The 19,127-nt window shown below is 38.3% G+C and overlaps 1 protein-coding gene across 3 annotated transcripts in view; it reads left to right on the top strand.

The window, feature by feature from the left end:
• Positions 1-19,127, top strand: part of LOC122790867 (receptor-interacting serine/threonine-protein kinase 3-like) — a 652,441-nt gene that overhangs the window by 467,989 nt on the left and 165,325 nt on the right. For all 3 annotated transcript variants that reach the window (XM_044058527.1, XM_044058528.1, XM_044058529.1), the window contains 2 exons: positions 11,827-11,911; positions 17,512-17,594. In XM_044058527.1, coding sequence (XP_043914462.1) covers positions 11,827-11,911; positions 17,512-17,594 — 168 coding nt within the window. The remainder of the gene's footprint in view (positions 1-11,826; positions 11,912-17,511; positions 17,595-19,127) is intronic.

Raw genomic sequence — 19,127 nt, 5'->3', positions numbered from 1 at the left:
TAAAATAGTATTGAGACAATGAAAAAATAAATAACATAAGTATGTTCATTATAACTGTTGCAGCACAATAACGACTCTGTCATAGTTAATAGGTGTAACTATAACTTGTATATCTAGATCCATGTCTCAACATTTACAGAGTAGTAATATTCCCTTTCATAAAAAACTAAATCAACTACTTGACACTATACACAGAGTTGATTTTATATTAAGAAGGATTAGGTCTGCACACTACTGGCAGCTGAGAATAGTCTGATCTCGTTCTGAGACTGGGTATCACTCAGGTCAGTTTTAAGTGTAATTTGGGGATTGACCACAGGGCCATTTGACTGTTTAGTCAGTTTCTGTGCCTGTATAAATTTGGCTCATTTGTACAACACTGCTCATTACAGAGCAGTGTTTGTCAGTACCCTATATAGGCATAGGCACTTTTAATTGAAAAATTGCAATACAACCGTCCCCTGAAGTCTTCCCAGTACTTAGTTGCACATAGAGCAGCTAGTTTATGCATTGTGGAGCACAGCTGTACGAGTTTTTTGTAGTCTGTACTCTTAAGGCATCTTAGCTACCCAGCTCTAAACCCCTCTTGTACCATCTGCTTGTAAAACACGTAAATAGGATCTGTAACTAAGGATGTGTATTATCCTACTATCTCTGCATTCATCATGGTGGATTCGGGCATGTTGAGACAATTTAGCAACTGTGTCATGTGTAGCGACAGCTACCTAATTCTAAAGCAAACTGATATGATACGTGAGAGACATAGTTGCACAATGTTAGTGGAGGCAAGACTCTCTCACTAACAATAAAAATACCAACAGGATTTCTATAACAGACACACACTACACATAGAATGGATAAGAAAGACAAATAGACCCGCATATGCTGTGGCTTTTAAATGTAATCTTTCTAAACCTCAGTGGCTCCCAAATGATACATGTACAATAAGTATCTTCAGCAACATATAAGCAATATACAAAAACATCCACCACAACATGTACAGCCACATCACAGGGTAACTCAACCTGTAACCATGTAAAGGCATACCACCACACAACCTAGTATTTTGGTCATAGGAGAATCCATTGTGAGACACACAGATGTCCCACTTACCAAACTGAGTAAAGAGATATGGTCAGTTGCCTATCAGGTGTCACAATCCGCCAGATTATGCAAACATTAACATCGTTAGACTACAGATACTAGTCTGACTCAGTCATAATCCTTAGACTCTATGAAGAGAAACAGACTGTGTTTCCCAGGGTGGTAGCCTGCCTAGCACTGGGGAGCATTCTACTTTCTTTAAGGATCATCATCAGCTCCACTTTTCCCATTTTTTTTTTACATGGGGTCGGGGTATCGTGTCAGCTGTCGCCAACTCTCTCTATTCAGTGCCATACTCCAACCTTCTTCAACACTCATGCCTGACTGTCGCAGATCTTCTTTCACGCAATCCTTCCACCTCTTTGCTGGATGTCCTTGCTTCCTCTTACCTTCTTCTTGTCTGTCCCAAATCTTCCTCACCAGATTGTCTTCTGCTTTTCTGCACATATGTCCAAACCACAGTAATCTGTTCTCTTTGATCTTTTCTGCAATTGGAGCTACTTTGGTTTCTGCTCTTCTATCCTCATTTCTTCGTCTGTCCCACAGTGTGCATTCTACCACCCTTCTCAGGCACTTCATTTGCATCACCTCCAGCTTCTTCAGCTGTTCAGCCTTCACTGCCCAGGTTTTACCATGCAGTAGTACTGGTCGCACGACTGTCTTGTATACCTTGCTTTACAGCTGCTTTGGCATTCTTCTGTCATTAAGACTGCACCTAACACTCTATGCCAGTTGGCTGAAGCCCCTCTATTTCTAGCTTTGACCTCTTCATTCAGACTTCCCTTCTCCTCAACCACCCCTCCTAGATACCTGAAGCTGTTTGCCTGTTCCACTATCTTCCCTTCTATCTCTATTCTCAGCTTCTTCTGATTTCCCCAGTTTGCCGCCATTACTACCATCTTATCTGTGCTTAATTTCATCCCATGTGCCTTCAGTTTTGCATTCCATTCTCCTGTCCTTTGCTGAAGTTGTAGCTCAGAGTCTGCTTGTAATGCCACATTGTCTACATACAGCAACTGTGTTGATCTGTCCCCTCTGACCTGTTTGCTAATGTAGCCCATCATCAGCATGAACAGCATACTTTCTACTTTCTCTAAGGATAATACCATAGATAGGAACAGAAAATAATAGACTTCCATAATTGACTTAGTTCCTAGTGTCATTTGAAGGGGTACAATATTTGTCTGCCTGGGAGGATATGGTTGACGGACTGTGCTGCTGCAAAGGATGGTCTGCACCTGTCCTCTCTAGACTTTCAAATATTGGCTAAAACTTTGACTACCCCTATGGTTTCTTTTTTCAGGAACTGCCAACCTGATAAACCTTCAAACATAACTAAACTTACTTAAGATAATCTAAAGATGTGCTTCTCAATGCCAAGACTCTTAATGAGAAACTGCACTCCCGCCTCCTCTCCCTGGAGAACATTGATGTCTGTGCAGTTACTGAGACATAGTTTAAAGCAGCAAATTGCAGTGCAGGGCTATAATGGTTTCCAGACATTTAAGCCATCTATTGCACAGGAAAGGACAAAATGTGGTGGAGTCTCAGTTTACATCAGACACAAACATGCCACAAAGCTGGTCAAACAGTGTGATGTCCTTAAGCTTCTCCACATCCAGCTACCTATAAACAAAGTCCCACACCGTATCTTGACAACCTGTAGATCCCCTTTATAACACATGAAGCTCATATACCACACTTAAATGTACTGGAGACTGTTTCCATTGAGCCCAATACCATATTCACAGGCAATGTTAACCACCCCTATATAAACTAGGAATCATACATAACCTCAGACATGCAGGCCCAGAGATTCATGCACTTTTATCAACACAAACACCCTGGACCAGCTGGTCTATATGGCCACTAGGGGTATTAACATTATTAACATGTTCCTCAAAAACATGGGGGAATGTTGCACCTCTGTAATGCCCTTAGTAGTCAGGCTGGATCATAAAGTGGTGCCCTTTGAAATAAAAATTAAACCCAGAACCTCTGCTAGCCCTGGAACTTTTAAGTTATTTTATAACTTCACACTATTAACAATGTCATAACAAAATTCCAAGCCCACCATACCTTGAGAAAATTGCCGCCTATGTAGAACTGTTCACAGAAACCGTGTACAGTTATGTAATGCATAGAAACAGTTGTACCTACCCAAAATAAGCATAGGATCCCCTTAAAAAACAAGTCAGCACACATCAATAGGTCATATAGCAACAGAAAGAAGATCATGGCCAAATGTAGGAACGGCTATGCCCAGCAAGGTAATATTTTCCTCCTTAGTTTAAACAACCAACTCAGGGGACTAATCAAGTCAACCAAAGCCAAATCTGAGGTAAAAATAGCCTTCTAGGGAAAGGGCAACCACAAGGCTTTCTTCAACTCTGTCCACAACTTCGAAGGAACACACAACGATGTGCTGAACTAATTGTGAATGGAACCGCCTGTAGTGAGCCAGAGGACATATAAAATCTACTGGCCAACAAATTTAACTGCAATTTTCGCCCCCTGTCCTCATCAGTCACCTGTCAGGAAGTAGCATCAGCCATAACTAGGGTTGCCACCTTTTCACATGGCCAAAGTGGGACATTTTTGGTACAAACATCAGATTTTACAGGCCGACACATACCCACGGTCAGTACAAAGGATATAACTTAACTTTTTTGCCTAAATAAAAGCTTATTCTTGTAACATTTTAGTTGATTATTCTGTTTCTTATAACATTTAGGTATTTTAGATACAGAATAACTGTTTTATGCAACTATTACATAAAATATAGGAAATAATTTTGTCCTAAAATCTCAGGACATTTGCCATTTTTACAATTTTTTGCCAGGACACAACTGCCCAAAGAGGGACTGTCCCTCGCAAAGTGGGACAGGTGGTAACCCTAGCCATAACTCCCCCAACTATTACAAGAGAGTAGGTCCTCAGTGTACTTTCTAAGGCCAGAAACACTGCATCTATGGTCCCTGCTAATAAATAACATGAAACTTGACCCATAGGTCTGACTAGTGTTATATGCAGAACTATGGAAAGAATTGTCATGGAAATGATAAACAATGTTGAAGGAAACATTTTCTTTTCGTCAAGGGAAAGTCATGACTTCTCACCCTAGTGGACTTCTTCTTGAAGTTCAGTAAATCCTTGGGCAAAGGCAGAACAGTGTGTATTGCCTACCTTGACCTGGCCGAAGCATTCAACATAATACGTAATTCAGGCATTGTAGATAAACTCACTAAATTAGGCATAACCCCATATATCACCCAAAAGATAGCTAGCTGACTTACAGATAGGACACAAGATGTTAGGATATGGGAATCTACCTCCACAAAGAGACCTGTCACTAGCAGAGTCTCTCAGGGCTTAGTGCTGGAGCCTCTTCTTTTTGTCATCTACTTCACTAAAGTCAAGGCAGATGTGAGGGGTTTCTAGCTGACCAAGTCTGAAGATAACTGGAAACTAGGCACAGTCATCGAATCCGCCAAAGAAACAAATACCCTGCAAGAAGACCTGACCCAAACAAATAACTGATGCCAGAGCCAAAGTATAAAACTCAATACAAAGAAATGCATAATAGTATTCTTTGGAGTGATGGCTACCCCTGGAAATTATTACATTGATAATACAACCCTAACAGTAGACCCATTGGTCAGGGATTTGGGTATGTACTTGGTAACCTGGCCGTTGATAATCACATGTGTACTGTGGAGAGAAAATCATTCAGTACTGCACAACTTATAAGAAAGGGTATGGCATCTAGGGCCAAGGATGTCACTGTTCCCCTATATTTGACCATCATCAGGCCAATCACTGAGTATGACAAACCCTTCAATATGTATCTGACCAGGCCTTTACAAGTGAAGTGTCCACAAGGGTTCAACACAAAAATAATACAGGGCATTAAACAATATGCCCTATGGGGACAGTCTCAAAGCCCTATCCCTGTACTCAGTCTCCTACAGACTGCTGGGAGGTGATCTGTACCCGGCCTACAAAACATCATCTAATCTCGCTGTGATGGACCTGTTGCACATCTAGAAATCTAATAGCATCAAAAATGCCTGTAACGTAAACGGGATATGTTGGTGGGATAGGTATGTATCTCAGAGAGTACTCTTTCTCTGGAACAGGCTTCTCATCCATGTGAAGTAGAGTTTTTCCTTAACCAAATTCAAGTTTAACATGGACCAGTGAATGGGGATTCAGAAATTTACACGTAGTCTGTCAGATATGCTTCATATGAACAGAGGCAGCCTGTAAATGTAACCCATTGTACAAGCCAATGACCAACCCTTAAAAATTACCCTGGATTTCAAATCATGTCTTATACATTTGGGAAAGCATGGCAAGGCTTAAAATGGCCCCTAGAGATGTTAGCCTAGTAATCACCTATAAGCCTATATATATATTCATTTTAATTTGTATGACACAGTGTTACCTTTTGTCTATTAGACCAGGTGGATGAAGACCACCCACTTCACAGGCTGTGTATCTGGAGAGCACTGCAAGTACTACATTTTGCAGCTAGTTAGATGGAGAAAATGATATGGCTGATTTCTATTTTAAAAGTTGCAAGACAATCTTAGAAAAAATGGAAATATGAATTGAATGTGCATGCTGTATGTGCCAGAGTACCACTACTGTCTGACAGTGGTTAGTATTATCACATTAGGGTTATGTTTATTTCCATTGTATCCATCTCTCCCACCATGTACTCACAGGCACTGAATGAGGACTGACTGACTTTGACAAAATAATACGCCGATGTAGTAATTTTAGGTAAAAGGCCTTGCCGGGTACTAACAGAAATATGCCTGTGTAAGTAAAAATAGTAGTAGTAGTAAAAATAGTGATGATGATGATGAAGAAAAGTGGGGATACAGGAATGAGACAACATAAAGGAGAGCTTTGTGAGTTTCTCAGGATGTGTGGCATTTGTCTCATTGGGGAATCGGGGATGTTTGGGTGAGAAATGATGTGATGTCTGCAGTAGAGTGGAGGAAATTCACTAGAATATATGAGAACTAAAGATGGTAATGGACTTGTTAGGTAGGCGACAAAAGGCAAAGTGGAACAGGAGAAGAGGATGCAGTAAGAGGCTAGTAGGCAGGATGGGGCGGGAAAAGGCAGATGATGGTAGTGAGTGTGCAGCCATTATCTGAAGAGAACAAGCGAGTGGTTGGAACAGAGCAAAGTGAAGGGAGGAAGTGGAAGATGCAGCCATAAAAGAGAAGAGAAGGAAAGAAGAAGAAAGAAAGACAAGGTGGAAGGACAGCTGCAGACACTAGTAACAAGTGATTATGGTGAGACAAATCTAGATGTGGCCAGGTAGAAGCCAACACAGGAAGAAGGATGGTTGGGGGGGTCATGCTTAGCCAGCTGGGAGGGACAGAGGGTGAAAGGGACTGAATAGTGGAGAAAGAAGTACAGAGAATGAATGGCAAATGGACCTTTTGTAGCCCAGGAAGGGAGAAATTCACTACACACAATGAGGATGATTGACAATGGTGAAATTGAAGGGGAAGTGTTGATAATACGGAAGGAGTAATGGCAAGTGGTAGGAAGTAAGGAAGATAAGAATCATAGCAGGAGTAGAGAAGAAGGTTTTAATACTTGGAAATGCATTTATCAGTGGGATTAAGAGTAGTGGCAAGGAAGATAAGAAACTATGTTACAATGATGTGGTCTCTGGTCTTAGACGTAGTAAGATGTGGGAGGTGGTGACAAGAGTCATCACCAAGGAAAGGGGATGGATGCATGTTATGATACATGTGGGTACCAGTGACTAGCCAGAAGAAACAATTGAAGTGATAGCTAATGGGAAGGTGAGGTGGCTGAGAGATTCCAGGTTTAGGAGTTGGAGGTAACCGTTTTAAGTGTTACCTGTCCAGCAGCCACAATACTGAAGAAGGAGTAGATTAAGGAGTATAACTGCCTGCAGCACTGGAAAGGGAGACAGGTTTGCGACTGGTAGGAGGATAAGGAAGAACAGGCATAGCAACTAGATTACTCCAGCTATGACAGGAAAGATAAGAGCTGAATTGAAAAGGTACAGCTCAAAATTGTCACCTTAAAAAAGAAAGAAAGAAAGAAAATGATGTTTTTTTTATGCTAAGATGGAAAGGAGGGGATGTATCATAGAAACAGAAGAGAGGAGCAGCTACTCAAGCAGCAGAGATGAATTAAAAACAGGCGCAGAACAGCAGATGTACAACTACGAGTTATTCAGAGAAAGAGTGGGTAATTACTGTGTAGTACATGAAGATGGGAAGGTGCAAGCAGTAGTGCAGAAGGGAAGGGTGGGATTTGTTGGTATTACGGAAATATGGACCAGTGACAACAGTGGGTGGGACATGGAAGTGCCTGTGTATAGATTGGTCAGGAAAGACAGAGCAAGAAGGGATGGAGGTGGAGTAATAATCTGTATAAGGAAAGATATCATTTATGATGTCGGAAAGGAGAAAGAACACTACCCCTTGAAGAATACAAAAGAGCATCAGGGTCAGAGCTTAGGTTAAATGGCCTAGAGATTAAAATGGAATGCGCTAGAGGTTAAAGTGGAGGAAAGCAACATACTGGTGATTGATACAATATATTTTTGTGTCTATATTACCATGCTAACAGGGCTGTCCTGCAAATGCCCTTACATTGACACATGTACACCGAAATACCTAAATGTCGAATGGCCACAAAAGCAATTTTTTCCCCCAGGGAAGAAAATCGCTGGGCCAACAAAAAATAAAACAAACCAACAGACACAATGAAGTGTGCCCCCTCACACCCTCTACTTAAACATACCAACTCCGAGATCGCAATATAGTGGAGGAAAAGGCAAATTCCTGACTACAGCCAAAAATCCCTTTTGTGAACGTTCAACATTTAGGTATTCTGGGGTTTGATGATCAGCCTTGTTGACATGGCAAAAAAACCCATATTTTAAGTTTTATTTAGCTAACTTGGTTATATACTCCATTTTCCTTTTTTTTTCAGTATTGTCCTTTTTGATAGTTTCTCCCTCCCTGTTTTCCTTTTGTTGTTTTACTATTTCTAAGCATATAGACCCTATCTAAGTTTCTGTTGCTCATATTGTTTTCTGTCAACAGTTACTTAGTTGGTGTTTCTCTGCTTGGCAACTTTCTTCTAGTTCCTGCATGTAAAGTTCGTAATTTTTAGCTGTAAATCCTTTGTATGGTGAGTTTCGAATTGTATCTTGTCAACAGTCATGTCGTTGGTGTTCTCCTCTTGCGAATTTCACCTTCTAGTAGCCTGTGATTTAAGAGCTTACTTTTTAGCACTAAATTTGCAAGGGTTTGCCTTTTGACAGGAAATCTGTTGGTATGGTTATATGTTTCCTGGTTAAAAGTACAAGAGCCATGCTTCCACAGTCTAAATAGTCAGAGTTGCAGTTCGCTGGTCTCTTCTTTAAGTCAGTCTTCATGGTAACACATCGATAATTTTGCTGCCTTACAGCTACAGGTTCTTCAATTCTGAAATGCGTATATATCTACTTATTTGCCTTTTATTTCCTCTGTAGTACTGGAGTTTTATCCTAATTCTACAAGTTAAAGAGCAAAGGTCTAACATCCTGGCGGACTTTTGGTTTCAAATCATTATCAACCTTTCGTCTGTCAAACTGGCAGAGGTGGGACTAGACATTTAATTGATTCCAAGCTAATTCCCAAAAAAAAAAAAAAAAAAAAAAAAAAACGAACTCAAGTTTCAATTGATTGGCCAGCATCACTGGATCCTAAGTCTAGGCTATATTACAATATATACGATATATATGTTTATATATTACAATTAAAGACAGCCTTTTTTGTATAAACCATAAATTAAATATATTGGATCTCATGACAAAACGCACCTAAATCTTAGACTGTATTATTTAAAGCACCAGTATCTTATAAAAACACCACTACCATCAACTTGAATCACAGAGGAAAAATAAATATCTAAATAACATGTTACTCAGAAGTCATTAAAACACCAAATAAAATATATAAAATGTGTTGGACTATTGGAAAACTTATTCAAAGTCAATATCTTAATATTACTACTCAAACATTAAATAGATAAATAGTTAAATAGTAAAATAGTATAAATTAAATATATTTATCAGTAAAAAATATATGTATAAATATATACAAACATTACAAATTTTCATTGTGTTATAGGTATATATTACTTTATCTTATGAGTGTTTTGTACTGCAAAAGACAATCTTTCAATACCTGATCATTTAACACAGGCCAGTGGTTCTCACAAAAATGCAGCACATTACAACTCCCTTTTCTCTAAAATTAGGGTCCATAGTCCCCTCTCTTATTGGGTGGTATTTTTTCAAGTATAATAAACTCATAGTCATGTCCCGGGTTAACCTGTACATGTTTATAAAGGGCATTAGTTTCTTTCTTTTTCTTAATTTCTTACTGGTGTTCATATACTCTTTCCTTTAGCTTACAGTCTGTTTTTCCTATCTAAAACCTAGAACATGACCTACACAGTGCCACATAAACCATCCCCTTTGTTTCACAATTAAAATTACCTAAAAGTGTAATTAATATACTGTTAATAACTTGATCATTCACATGGATATATTTACAATATGCACAATGGCCACATTTTCTCATATCCATAAAATTACCCCTGGTTTATTTTCTGTTTCTAGGATGCTTTTTAGATTTCTTCCTCTTATAAACAAGTGGTCTCTGGCCCACAGTCTCTTTAATATAGCTGCCATCATAGGTTCATAGGTAGGTACTAGGCTATCTGCCCAAAGGCATATATAAGCCTAGCCAGAATGTGTTGGCTTTCGCCGCCCCCTTAGATTAGTTCCCTGTGCCTCTGTCCAGCAGAGCCACTGAAGTGATCCCCAAGGTAAACTTTCTGTTTCCCTTCCACTCGTCAAGATTTCTTTTGAAGAGTGTTAGCAAGGAGCTCTGCCTAATGTAGATTGGGATCTTGTTCCAAAGCATGGGAAGTCTCTGGGACAGGAATCTATCCCTCCAGCACGTCCTATCAGTTAAAAGAGAGAAGTTTTTTCAAGTATGTATTTATTGCAATTACTATCCACAGTGTACATAGTAATGAATGAACTCCTGAACTTTTTTTGATTGTTCCTCAGTATTTACCACAGTAAGATTAGCGTTTATATTAGTGTTAGAATTATGTCTTATTATAACCTCTGTATTACCTAAAATTGGAGTAAAATATTTCCGTTCTCTTTTGTTCATAACTTCCAACATTAAATTATCTGTAAAACTAGTCAGATAACCTCTTCTGGAGCATTTCTTTCAAAAATGCACATTCGTCCCAAAAAGTTTCAACTGTAATCATATGTGCAGCTCTCACGAACTGTCCTTTAACAACAGCCCTCTTTTGTACTAGTGGATGTGCACTAATAAAATCTAAGAAACTGTTGGAATAAGTGGGCTTCCTATGATTTTAGACACTAACCTCTTATTTACAATATCCTTCATTAACCAAACATCCAAATATGCTATATGTTTGTCATTAGTTTCACATGAAAACTTCAAAAAATTGGTGCTGTTATTAATCTACTCTAAAAAAAAAAAAAAAAAAAAAAAGGACCTGTTTTTCTCTGTATCATCATCCCACAGAATAAAAATGTCATCCAGAAATCTGGTGTAAAACCTGCGTGACCTCTTGAATTCTGTATTAAATAGGTACTTCTTTTCCCATTGGAGCAAAACAATATTCGCAAAAAGTCCCCCACATGCAGAACCCATTGCTACTCCTTTTTGTTGTAAAAATAGTTGACCTTCAAACATTATTAAGTTATTATTTAATACAGTTTCTAAATGGCTCTCATAAAGATTAATGTTATCTTGTGGGATGCCTTTCTGAAATAAAAATTCAGTGAACCAGTCTAAACCTAATTGATGAGGTATAGTAGTATAGAGGTCTTTGACATCAGTTGTAATAAAAATGTATGTGTCTTTAAACTGTTCTTCCTATCAAGAGAGATGCGACCCATCCAGCAAAGAGAAATGTCCAGGGTATGTCCCACCCATGCTGGGGTCCTGGAGAGAGACAGAAATACATGGCATACCACTGGCCAGAACGCAGCCGTAGCTGTAAAAAATCCCCCTTTCTGCAACGAGAAGGAAGATAATCCTTTAAAAATCTTAAACAGTATTAAGAGCAGAAGTGCTGGGTGAAAATATGTTACTATGCACCTGAAATAATGCTGTGATGCATAGTTTCAAGTTCAGACTGTGGCACCTGACCTCTTCCTCATACCAAGTTGAGACAAGGGAGAGGGGGCTTGTATACCTGTTATCCGGAGACAGCAGAAGGTGATATACATTTGAATACATTTTAGCATACGTGGGTGCTGGTGACAGGTATGCTTGCTTTAGGTAGAAATCTAGAGCAGGAGGCCAGCTTTCCTTTCCATTGATGGACTAGCAGCCTTTCAGATGTCCACACTTTACTGGATTAAGCAGATGCCATTCCCTGGTTACTAGAAGATGAGGAACTGTTAGTAAGCTGGTGAGTGGGTGCAAGTGATGGATCAATGAAACATATTTGCATATCACAAAACTGGGGCAGGAGGTATAATGATATATTGATCCCACACAATCCATTTGTGGGTTACTGCTGTTATAGTTTAATAGTTATTCAGAGGTATAAATACATCTGTGCACTAACACACTGCATTGTGTTCTCCCATCATATTTTCTACTGCAGAGCAAAATGGCGACCAGTGCCTGCTACCCCAGTATGGAGGAACGTATGGCTAGAATGAACCTGGACAGGACGTTTGAGCAAACTGGTGAGAACCTTTTGTAAGATTAATAAGCTGCAGATGCTAACCAGATATTCTCATCTCTTACCCAAGCACTGACAATGCAAACACAGTAAGTGGTTTGCTGGAATAAGATGTAATGTGAAGGCAATGTCCAGATCCTAGATACAGTTTGCAGTATATTATATATGAATTTATTATTTCCAGTAATGCTTATAAAAGTCTGTGATGAATTTTATTCAGACAGCATTACATTTTCTTGCATCAGTCTGCCATATTGTGTGGTATTATTTAGATTATTCACACACACACACACACACACACACACACACACACACACACACACACACACACACACACACACACACACACATTCCCTGAACCTTATATTCTGTGGGCTTTTCTCTATAAAGTTATATCCTGGGAGAGATCATTTTTAGATGTGGCAGTACCGGTGTTAGGGAACAAAAAGTCTTGTCACAGTCAAAAACAAAATGTAGACATTCCTTCAGCAGTATGTCAGTTGTTTACTTTTCACAAACTGCACACCAAAAAATCTAAATAGAGCTTATTAAGCTGTGACTGTCTTAATTACGTACAGGATATTTAACAAGACAGCATGACTAGGTACAGTACTGAAAAACAACAGGATTAAAGCACACAAGTAGCTCCCAAAATTTCACCAATAAAACAAATGTAATTTGAAATATATTTTGTCATTAGCAGTGGAAAGCTGGAGCTTTGTCCCATGCTAATACAAATAAAATTAATATGTCACTGAGGGTCTGTGGAAGCGTTCATCAGAAAAAAAACAGGATGTTTAAGTGGAGTGGTATAAAATTTGATGGTGAAATTTACTCAAAAGGAAGATAACAAAAGTGAAGATTTTGCTGAAGACTTAGCTAAATGGAAGGGAAGAGTTTGCACCCATACTATCAGTTCAAGTTCAAGGACAAAAGACAAATGCTGGCACACAAGCTGAGGACATATTCTTATTAGGGGTAATGGCTGAAATTTTTAATATAAAGGCCAGTTTGACCTCTTCCGTATAGCAAGCTTCAGCCAAGACTGACGTAACAAAAAGGGCATTATATAGTCTGTCTGCCTAGGTCCATGAATTACAGGGCTGTATGTCAGCTGCCCACTAGCAGTTAATACAGATCAAAACAACTAGAGCCAGGTTATTTGAATCTGAAGATAATGATCACTGTAAGAACAATAGATTAGTGGGATCTAAACAGGCTGGAGAAATGGGAGTGTGTGGCCCTTTTTTCATTCCTGGTTGAATTAACTGGTATTAGCCCCAGAGGATTCAGACTGAAATAGTGCTTTGAGAGTTTTAGTCCTCGACAAAATAGAAGGAATTGGATTGCAAGCGTATTACAATCAGATTTTCTGCTTATGTTGTTAGAGATTTTTACCTCTAAAAAATCATGATCTGTAAGACTGTGCAGCAAACAAAACTGCTGTTGGAAACAAAAAAATAAATAAATAACAGGGACGCATATTTGTTCCAGTAAGTAAAGCAAGTTGAACTAAAGGAATCAGTTTTTGCATATTGTATCGTGCTGCAACAAATTATTTCTTCCCCCAAGTGTTAAAGCCCTCATTGTAACAGTAGGTCACACAACTATTTGCAATCATTTGACTGTTCCAATTCTACTAGTGAGAGTGGTGTGAATTCTAAACTTAATAAATGAGAGAGTTCTAACAAGTTAATGCCAAATGCAAGAAAATAGAGCCATTTTTTTAACATTTAGGTGCAAACTGCAATTAAAGAAGGCAGCAACAATTCAGAAATTGGTTAGAATAAATACTAATAGGGCTTGTTTACTCACACAGTTTAACTTTATGAGTAAGTGCTAGGACTTGTGAAAACTTTAACAGAAGTTAACCTGATATTTAGGGTATTTTTTTCTTTTCATAAAAAAGTGTGAGTCTAGGGTTTTTCTGCTGAGCTTGGAATGGTGGTGAATACATTGAGTCAAAAGCATGGTTTAAGTAAACTCAGCTGGCAATTTGCTTATTAATTTACTGTGTTTTATTTTGTCCAACGTCAGTAGCTTGTAACATCATTTACTGTCAGTATTTAGAAGCAGATGTAGTTTGTCATGCTGTGTTTACTAGCTAGTTAAGTTACAAAAATGTATTTTTTGATTTGTTAATCAGGTTAAGCGATATTTCGTCATGTAAAACAAGCACATCCCCAATTTCTTTTCCTGAAAACAACAAACCAGGAGCCGAAATGATGATCAACACACTGGTTTATTACGCAAAATTAAGTGGTTTTCGCCCTGGTATCTGGACTTCTTCAGAATACCTAAACCAAGCATAATAAAGCTATGTAAACTCTTACCCAACATAAATTAATTAATCAGTCTTACACAATCATTGGCATCATTTCATCTCCCATTTTTTTGTTTTCAGGTGTTTCATATTTTGTTGGGATTCCAATGTCTTTGCCTGCAGTAACCCACTCAACAGAGGCAGAGAGTGTTATCATAAACATGAGATACAGAAAAGGGTTAGTATTGTAGTGATGAGAAAGGTAGGTGAAAAGGAGATGGTCAGTATTTTACTGGCTTACAGCTGTCACTGCAAATATAACCCTAAGTGGTAGCGAGCCAGGGGAGATATGCCATACAAAAGGGAGGCTGGGACAGTAGTACAATAGCATTAATAAGGTTCTGTCTCGCACTAGTAGTTGTTACAGAGAAAAAAATTCATCCCTCTGAAGTGCAGGGTGGTTGAGGAAAGTGGGAGGTACCACAATGTCTCAGGACTGCATGGTGACAGAAACAAGTTACTGTACAAGATACCAGTTGATGTGCAAATTAGCTAAGGAATGTATTACTTGAGAACAAATATATTTTATCTGTGCATTAGATTTGCTTCCCCTGAGTTTCTCAGATGGTGCCATTCTGGCAGAAGACCAGGGATAGCTGAATACCCACTGGAGGTTCACCACCTGTTACTATACAGACTCTGGGTTTAATCAAGTTAAGAGGGCCTGACAGAATGAAATGAGAATGAGATCTTGGAGCAATGGAATGGCTCAAAGAGCTGTTGGAGAGGTTTTGTAAACATATGTACAGGCTAAGTGGAAACACTGGTTGGGGTGTTTTAGAAACAGTTTATAAGGTGTTATATAAGCCCCCACCAGACGATCACATAACTAGGATAAGATCCTTTCTGGATGGGATGGCCATCAGGGATATCATGGGAACACAGTGACCACTTCATGAAGTCATTTACAAAAGAGGCATCGCAGGAGGTTTTTAAAGCCCAGGTAGCGAAAAAGATTCCAGGACTGGATGGACATCCCTTGGAGTTTTACATTATACTGCAGTGTGAGATGTCATTTGGCATGATGCTGGTTATGAATAAAGTCTTGAGGTCAGGTAGTATGCCATTCTTCTGGAAGCAGCCAGTCATATCAGGGATACCTAAGGAGGATAATGGCACCCATTTGGCATCCTCATGGCTTCCTAACCAGTCACAGATCCCACAGATGGCCCTATAGTGAAAATTACTGATTTAGAAAAGATGGAATCTAAAGACAAAAGAGTAAATCAAGAGAATTTCCAACTAGCCCTAAACTTAGAATATAATGCTATGAATAACAACATTAGAAGAATATTTTTCAAGGAATGGGGTAGATTTATTGACATAACTGATATAGATAAATTGGAAGGATTTGCAAAATAGTGTACAAAAATGCCCAAAGTATTAGAAACATTTTAGAAAGCAAGAAAAATGGGGCTCCACAAGGGGCAAGGAAGATGGGTACATATAAATGTGGTAGATGTGCCCAATGTCCATATATTTCCAACACCGACAGGTTACATATTACAAGTAGGAATAGAGTGATTACTAATAATAAGAATTATTATAATTGTGAATCTATGGGGCTAGTTTATATGGCCATCTGTGGGATCTGTGATTCTTTCTATATAGGGAAAACCGAAAGAAAACTCAAAAGAAGAATCTATGAACATCTTAATGACATTAAGAATTGTAAGGATACTAATGCCCTATTCAAACATAGTAAGGAATGCACAGGAGCCACATTCAAGTTTACCGTGTTGGAACATACCCAAAAAGACATGAGGGGGCTCTTGGGAGGAAAAAGTAGAATATAGGGAGCTCTGGTGGCAGGTAACACTAGAAGCATACAACCCACCTGGGCTGAATAAATATACTAGTATATTGCCAGTCTTGAAATTAAGGGCAGCTAAATTATAATGAAATTATAATTGGTATTATTGTAAGAAAGTACATTAACTTGATTTAGCAACATTTTTTGATAACATTATTAACAATCTATTTGATGTAAGGGTATTTTTATAAATTATTTTCATTAATAATAATAATATGAAACTTTATTTTTTAACATAAGGAACTTTCCTATGATTTTTTAATTTATGGTCCAGCATGTTAAATACATATGAATCTCCACTAGATGGCAGCTGAACACCACAAAGTGAATTGTCTTGTATATATGTATATTCTGGTATTTAGTCCCTTAATCTGTGAAAGAAATTAGTTTATATTAATCTTATGGAAATTAACTTCACTTATTTTAAACATGTTATAAAATGAAGAGTTTTTAAATGTTGTACAACTGGTGTTTTTAAGTGAATAGTGAAGCACACTTCTATAAAGAAAGTATGCAATGGGATTTTAATTAAGTTAATTGAATTGAGTTGTGTTCATTAATTAAATGATTATGTAGTCTATATAAAGGGAAATTAAATGGTAATAAAGTATTCATCTGACGAAGTCTCAATACAGCAGACGAAAACGCAAGGGCTCAATAGCGTTTATGTTTTACGATTGATTGTGTTTATCTATCCAATTTACTGAGTGGTCCGTGGTCTGGTAAATAAACGTTTTCCAGAAAGAAAGAACTCTATTGCCATTTTTTTCTCCGTTTCTACACTTGTTTGTTTTTTGGAGTCTTTATTTGCTCACCGCTACAAACTGTTTTTAACAAATACTTTTATGTATTTTGGTATAGGCTGCGTAAATGTGACCACTACCTGGTCTGTAAACCAATGGCTGATTCAGTTCTGTTTGAATGTCTATGTTAAGAATACACTGCTGGGGGACCTAACACCATATCAGGGAACCTAATACTAAAAATAAATATCAGTAATACAAAATAGTGACAAATACATTACACAACAGCTTTTAAGATAATTGAGTTAGTTCTGTTCCTGGAACTAAAGAACTAAGTGCAGACAATGCAAATGGCGTAAGATTTGGTCATCACCAGTAACAAGCTCTGTTCCCATTACAAAATAATGCATTTATTCTCAAATTTGTAAGTACGGGGTATAAAATTATATAATAAGCTGCCTTTTGTCTTCATGTTATTATTGTGAAACCTGAATGATTCCTTCAACATTTACATCATCATAAATTGAAACTGTGATAAAAGAAAAATAATTGCATTTCCCAAGTATAAAGAAAAAAATCGTCATCTTTTAAATGATGTCCTTGGAAAGTGTTACTGTCTGAAGCTGGCTACTCTGTAGTGTTTCATTTAATTCAGTTTTAATAAAAGTGTTGCAAAATGAAAAAAGGTTAAAATGGTAAAATAAATCAATGGGTGTTCTGTTTAGGCTCCAAACCAAAGAGACTGTCCAGCCAAATCGAAACTCCAAGCTCTGAATTCCGCTCACCATCAATGCCACAGTTAGCTGAGGTAAGCATTTGTCACTAATGTCTGCATGTGAAAGTGCAAAATGGGGGGGGGGGGTCAGGAAGAACAGTGTACTGCATTAAGTGCAGAGAAAGCAAATGCAGAGATTGCATTATCAGTAATGCATACCATGTTCTCAATCTGGGGGAGGGGATAAATGTATTCGGTACTTATGTATTATCACAACCAGATTTTCTTGCTGCGGTAATTCTTTCTATTTTACCTAAAGCATTCCTGTTAACCTTGAAAGGGTGTGGGAACTACTAATTACTACTGTGTGCCATCATGTCTCAGGCAGGAAGAGGGAGAACGGTCACCTCTTGTATTCATGGGGGCTTTATTTTTGCAACGTTACTGTGTTACTGTAATGTAAAATAAACCAAGGACTGCTTTTGAGTTGTCGTAATGCTAAGTCACCTGTCTTGAAAATCTGAATGTATGGCAACTTTGGATGCTGTTTACTCATATAAGTGTGAGTATCCTGTGTTGCACAGGCCACATTTTTTGGAATGGGAATGGCAAAGCTATTCAAGCCTTCCACTGCACTTTGTAAGATGGCTATAATTGCAAGTAATGCATTTGGTGAAGAGTAGCTGTTTCAGCAAACTGTTTGTAAAAATATAGTTAGTCAGCTTATGCTTTTTTTTGCTGTATGGCCGTTATTTTGAAATACATTTGCCAAGCTCTGCTCGATGAAATAATAATGTCTATAGCAGGATTACTGTAGAACTAGGTCTAGTTTCCTGTAATACCGTTGTTAAGGCACTATACTGACTAGTAGTTTAAAGGAGTGCAAGTTTTGCAATTTAGTTAATTGATATTATTTGGTAGTTCAAGGGATGAAACTGAAAGTGTACAAGGTGCCAGACAGTGGCTTTACAGCTGTAATAGAGACCCACAACATGGAAAACAACAGTAATCTGTTTGGTCCGGCGAGGGGGCTGTTAAACATTAGCTGTACGCCATCCATTGTCATGGGTCATGCTTTGTGCAAGAGGAGTGTTCGTTATGTCTTGCAGTCATCCTGTCACCTGTTCTTCAGCAATTTCACTCAACCACCGGAAAAGTCTGAATGGCACCACACACTTCAGTGACACACACTTCAGGAGACAGTCTGCCAACATTTTTCAGCTCGATAAATGATCGGAACACAGCCTCTCTTTGTCTTAAAAATCTGGTTGTGATAATAAGTACCATGTATTCTAGAGGGAGAACACTAGATCACGTGCCTCATTTATTCCAAAGGGAAAACACTAGATTGTGTGCCTCATTTCCTGGGTTCCTGTTTTCATTTACTCCATTTGACGCCACATTCCTGTAATGCGTCACGCTCCTTGTTCACTGAAATAATGGAGCTGGACCTATGCAGTCAAAGATCATTCTGTCAGACATGATGTACTAAGTAATCCATGACCAAATGAGGTGTTCGGCCCACTTACACACTAGTGTTTTCTGCTGCAACATAAAAAAAGAAATTCAGTGGCTGACTGGCAATAGCAAACTCTGTCAAACTTTATTAAAAATGTTGACTTCAAA

This window comes from Protopterus annectens, chromosome 16.part0 (genome assembly GCF_019279795.1).
Source record: "Protopterus annectens isolate FY-2018-M chromosome 16.part0, PAN1.0, whole genome shotgun sequence".
NCBI classification, from domain to species: Eukaryota; Metazoa; Chordata; order Ceratodontiformes; family Protopteridae; genus Protopterus; species Protopterus annectens.
Note: the sequence above shows the minus strand (reverse complement) of the source record. Positions and strands in the feature narration are given on the sequence as shown.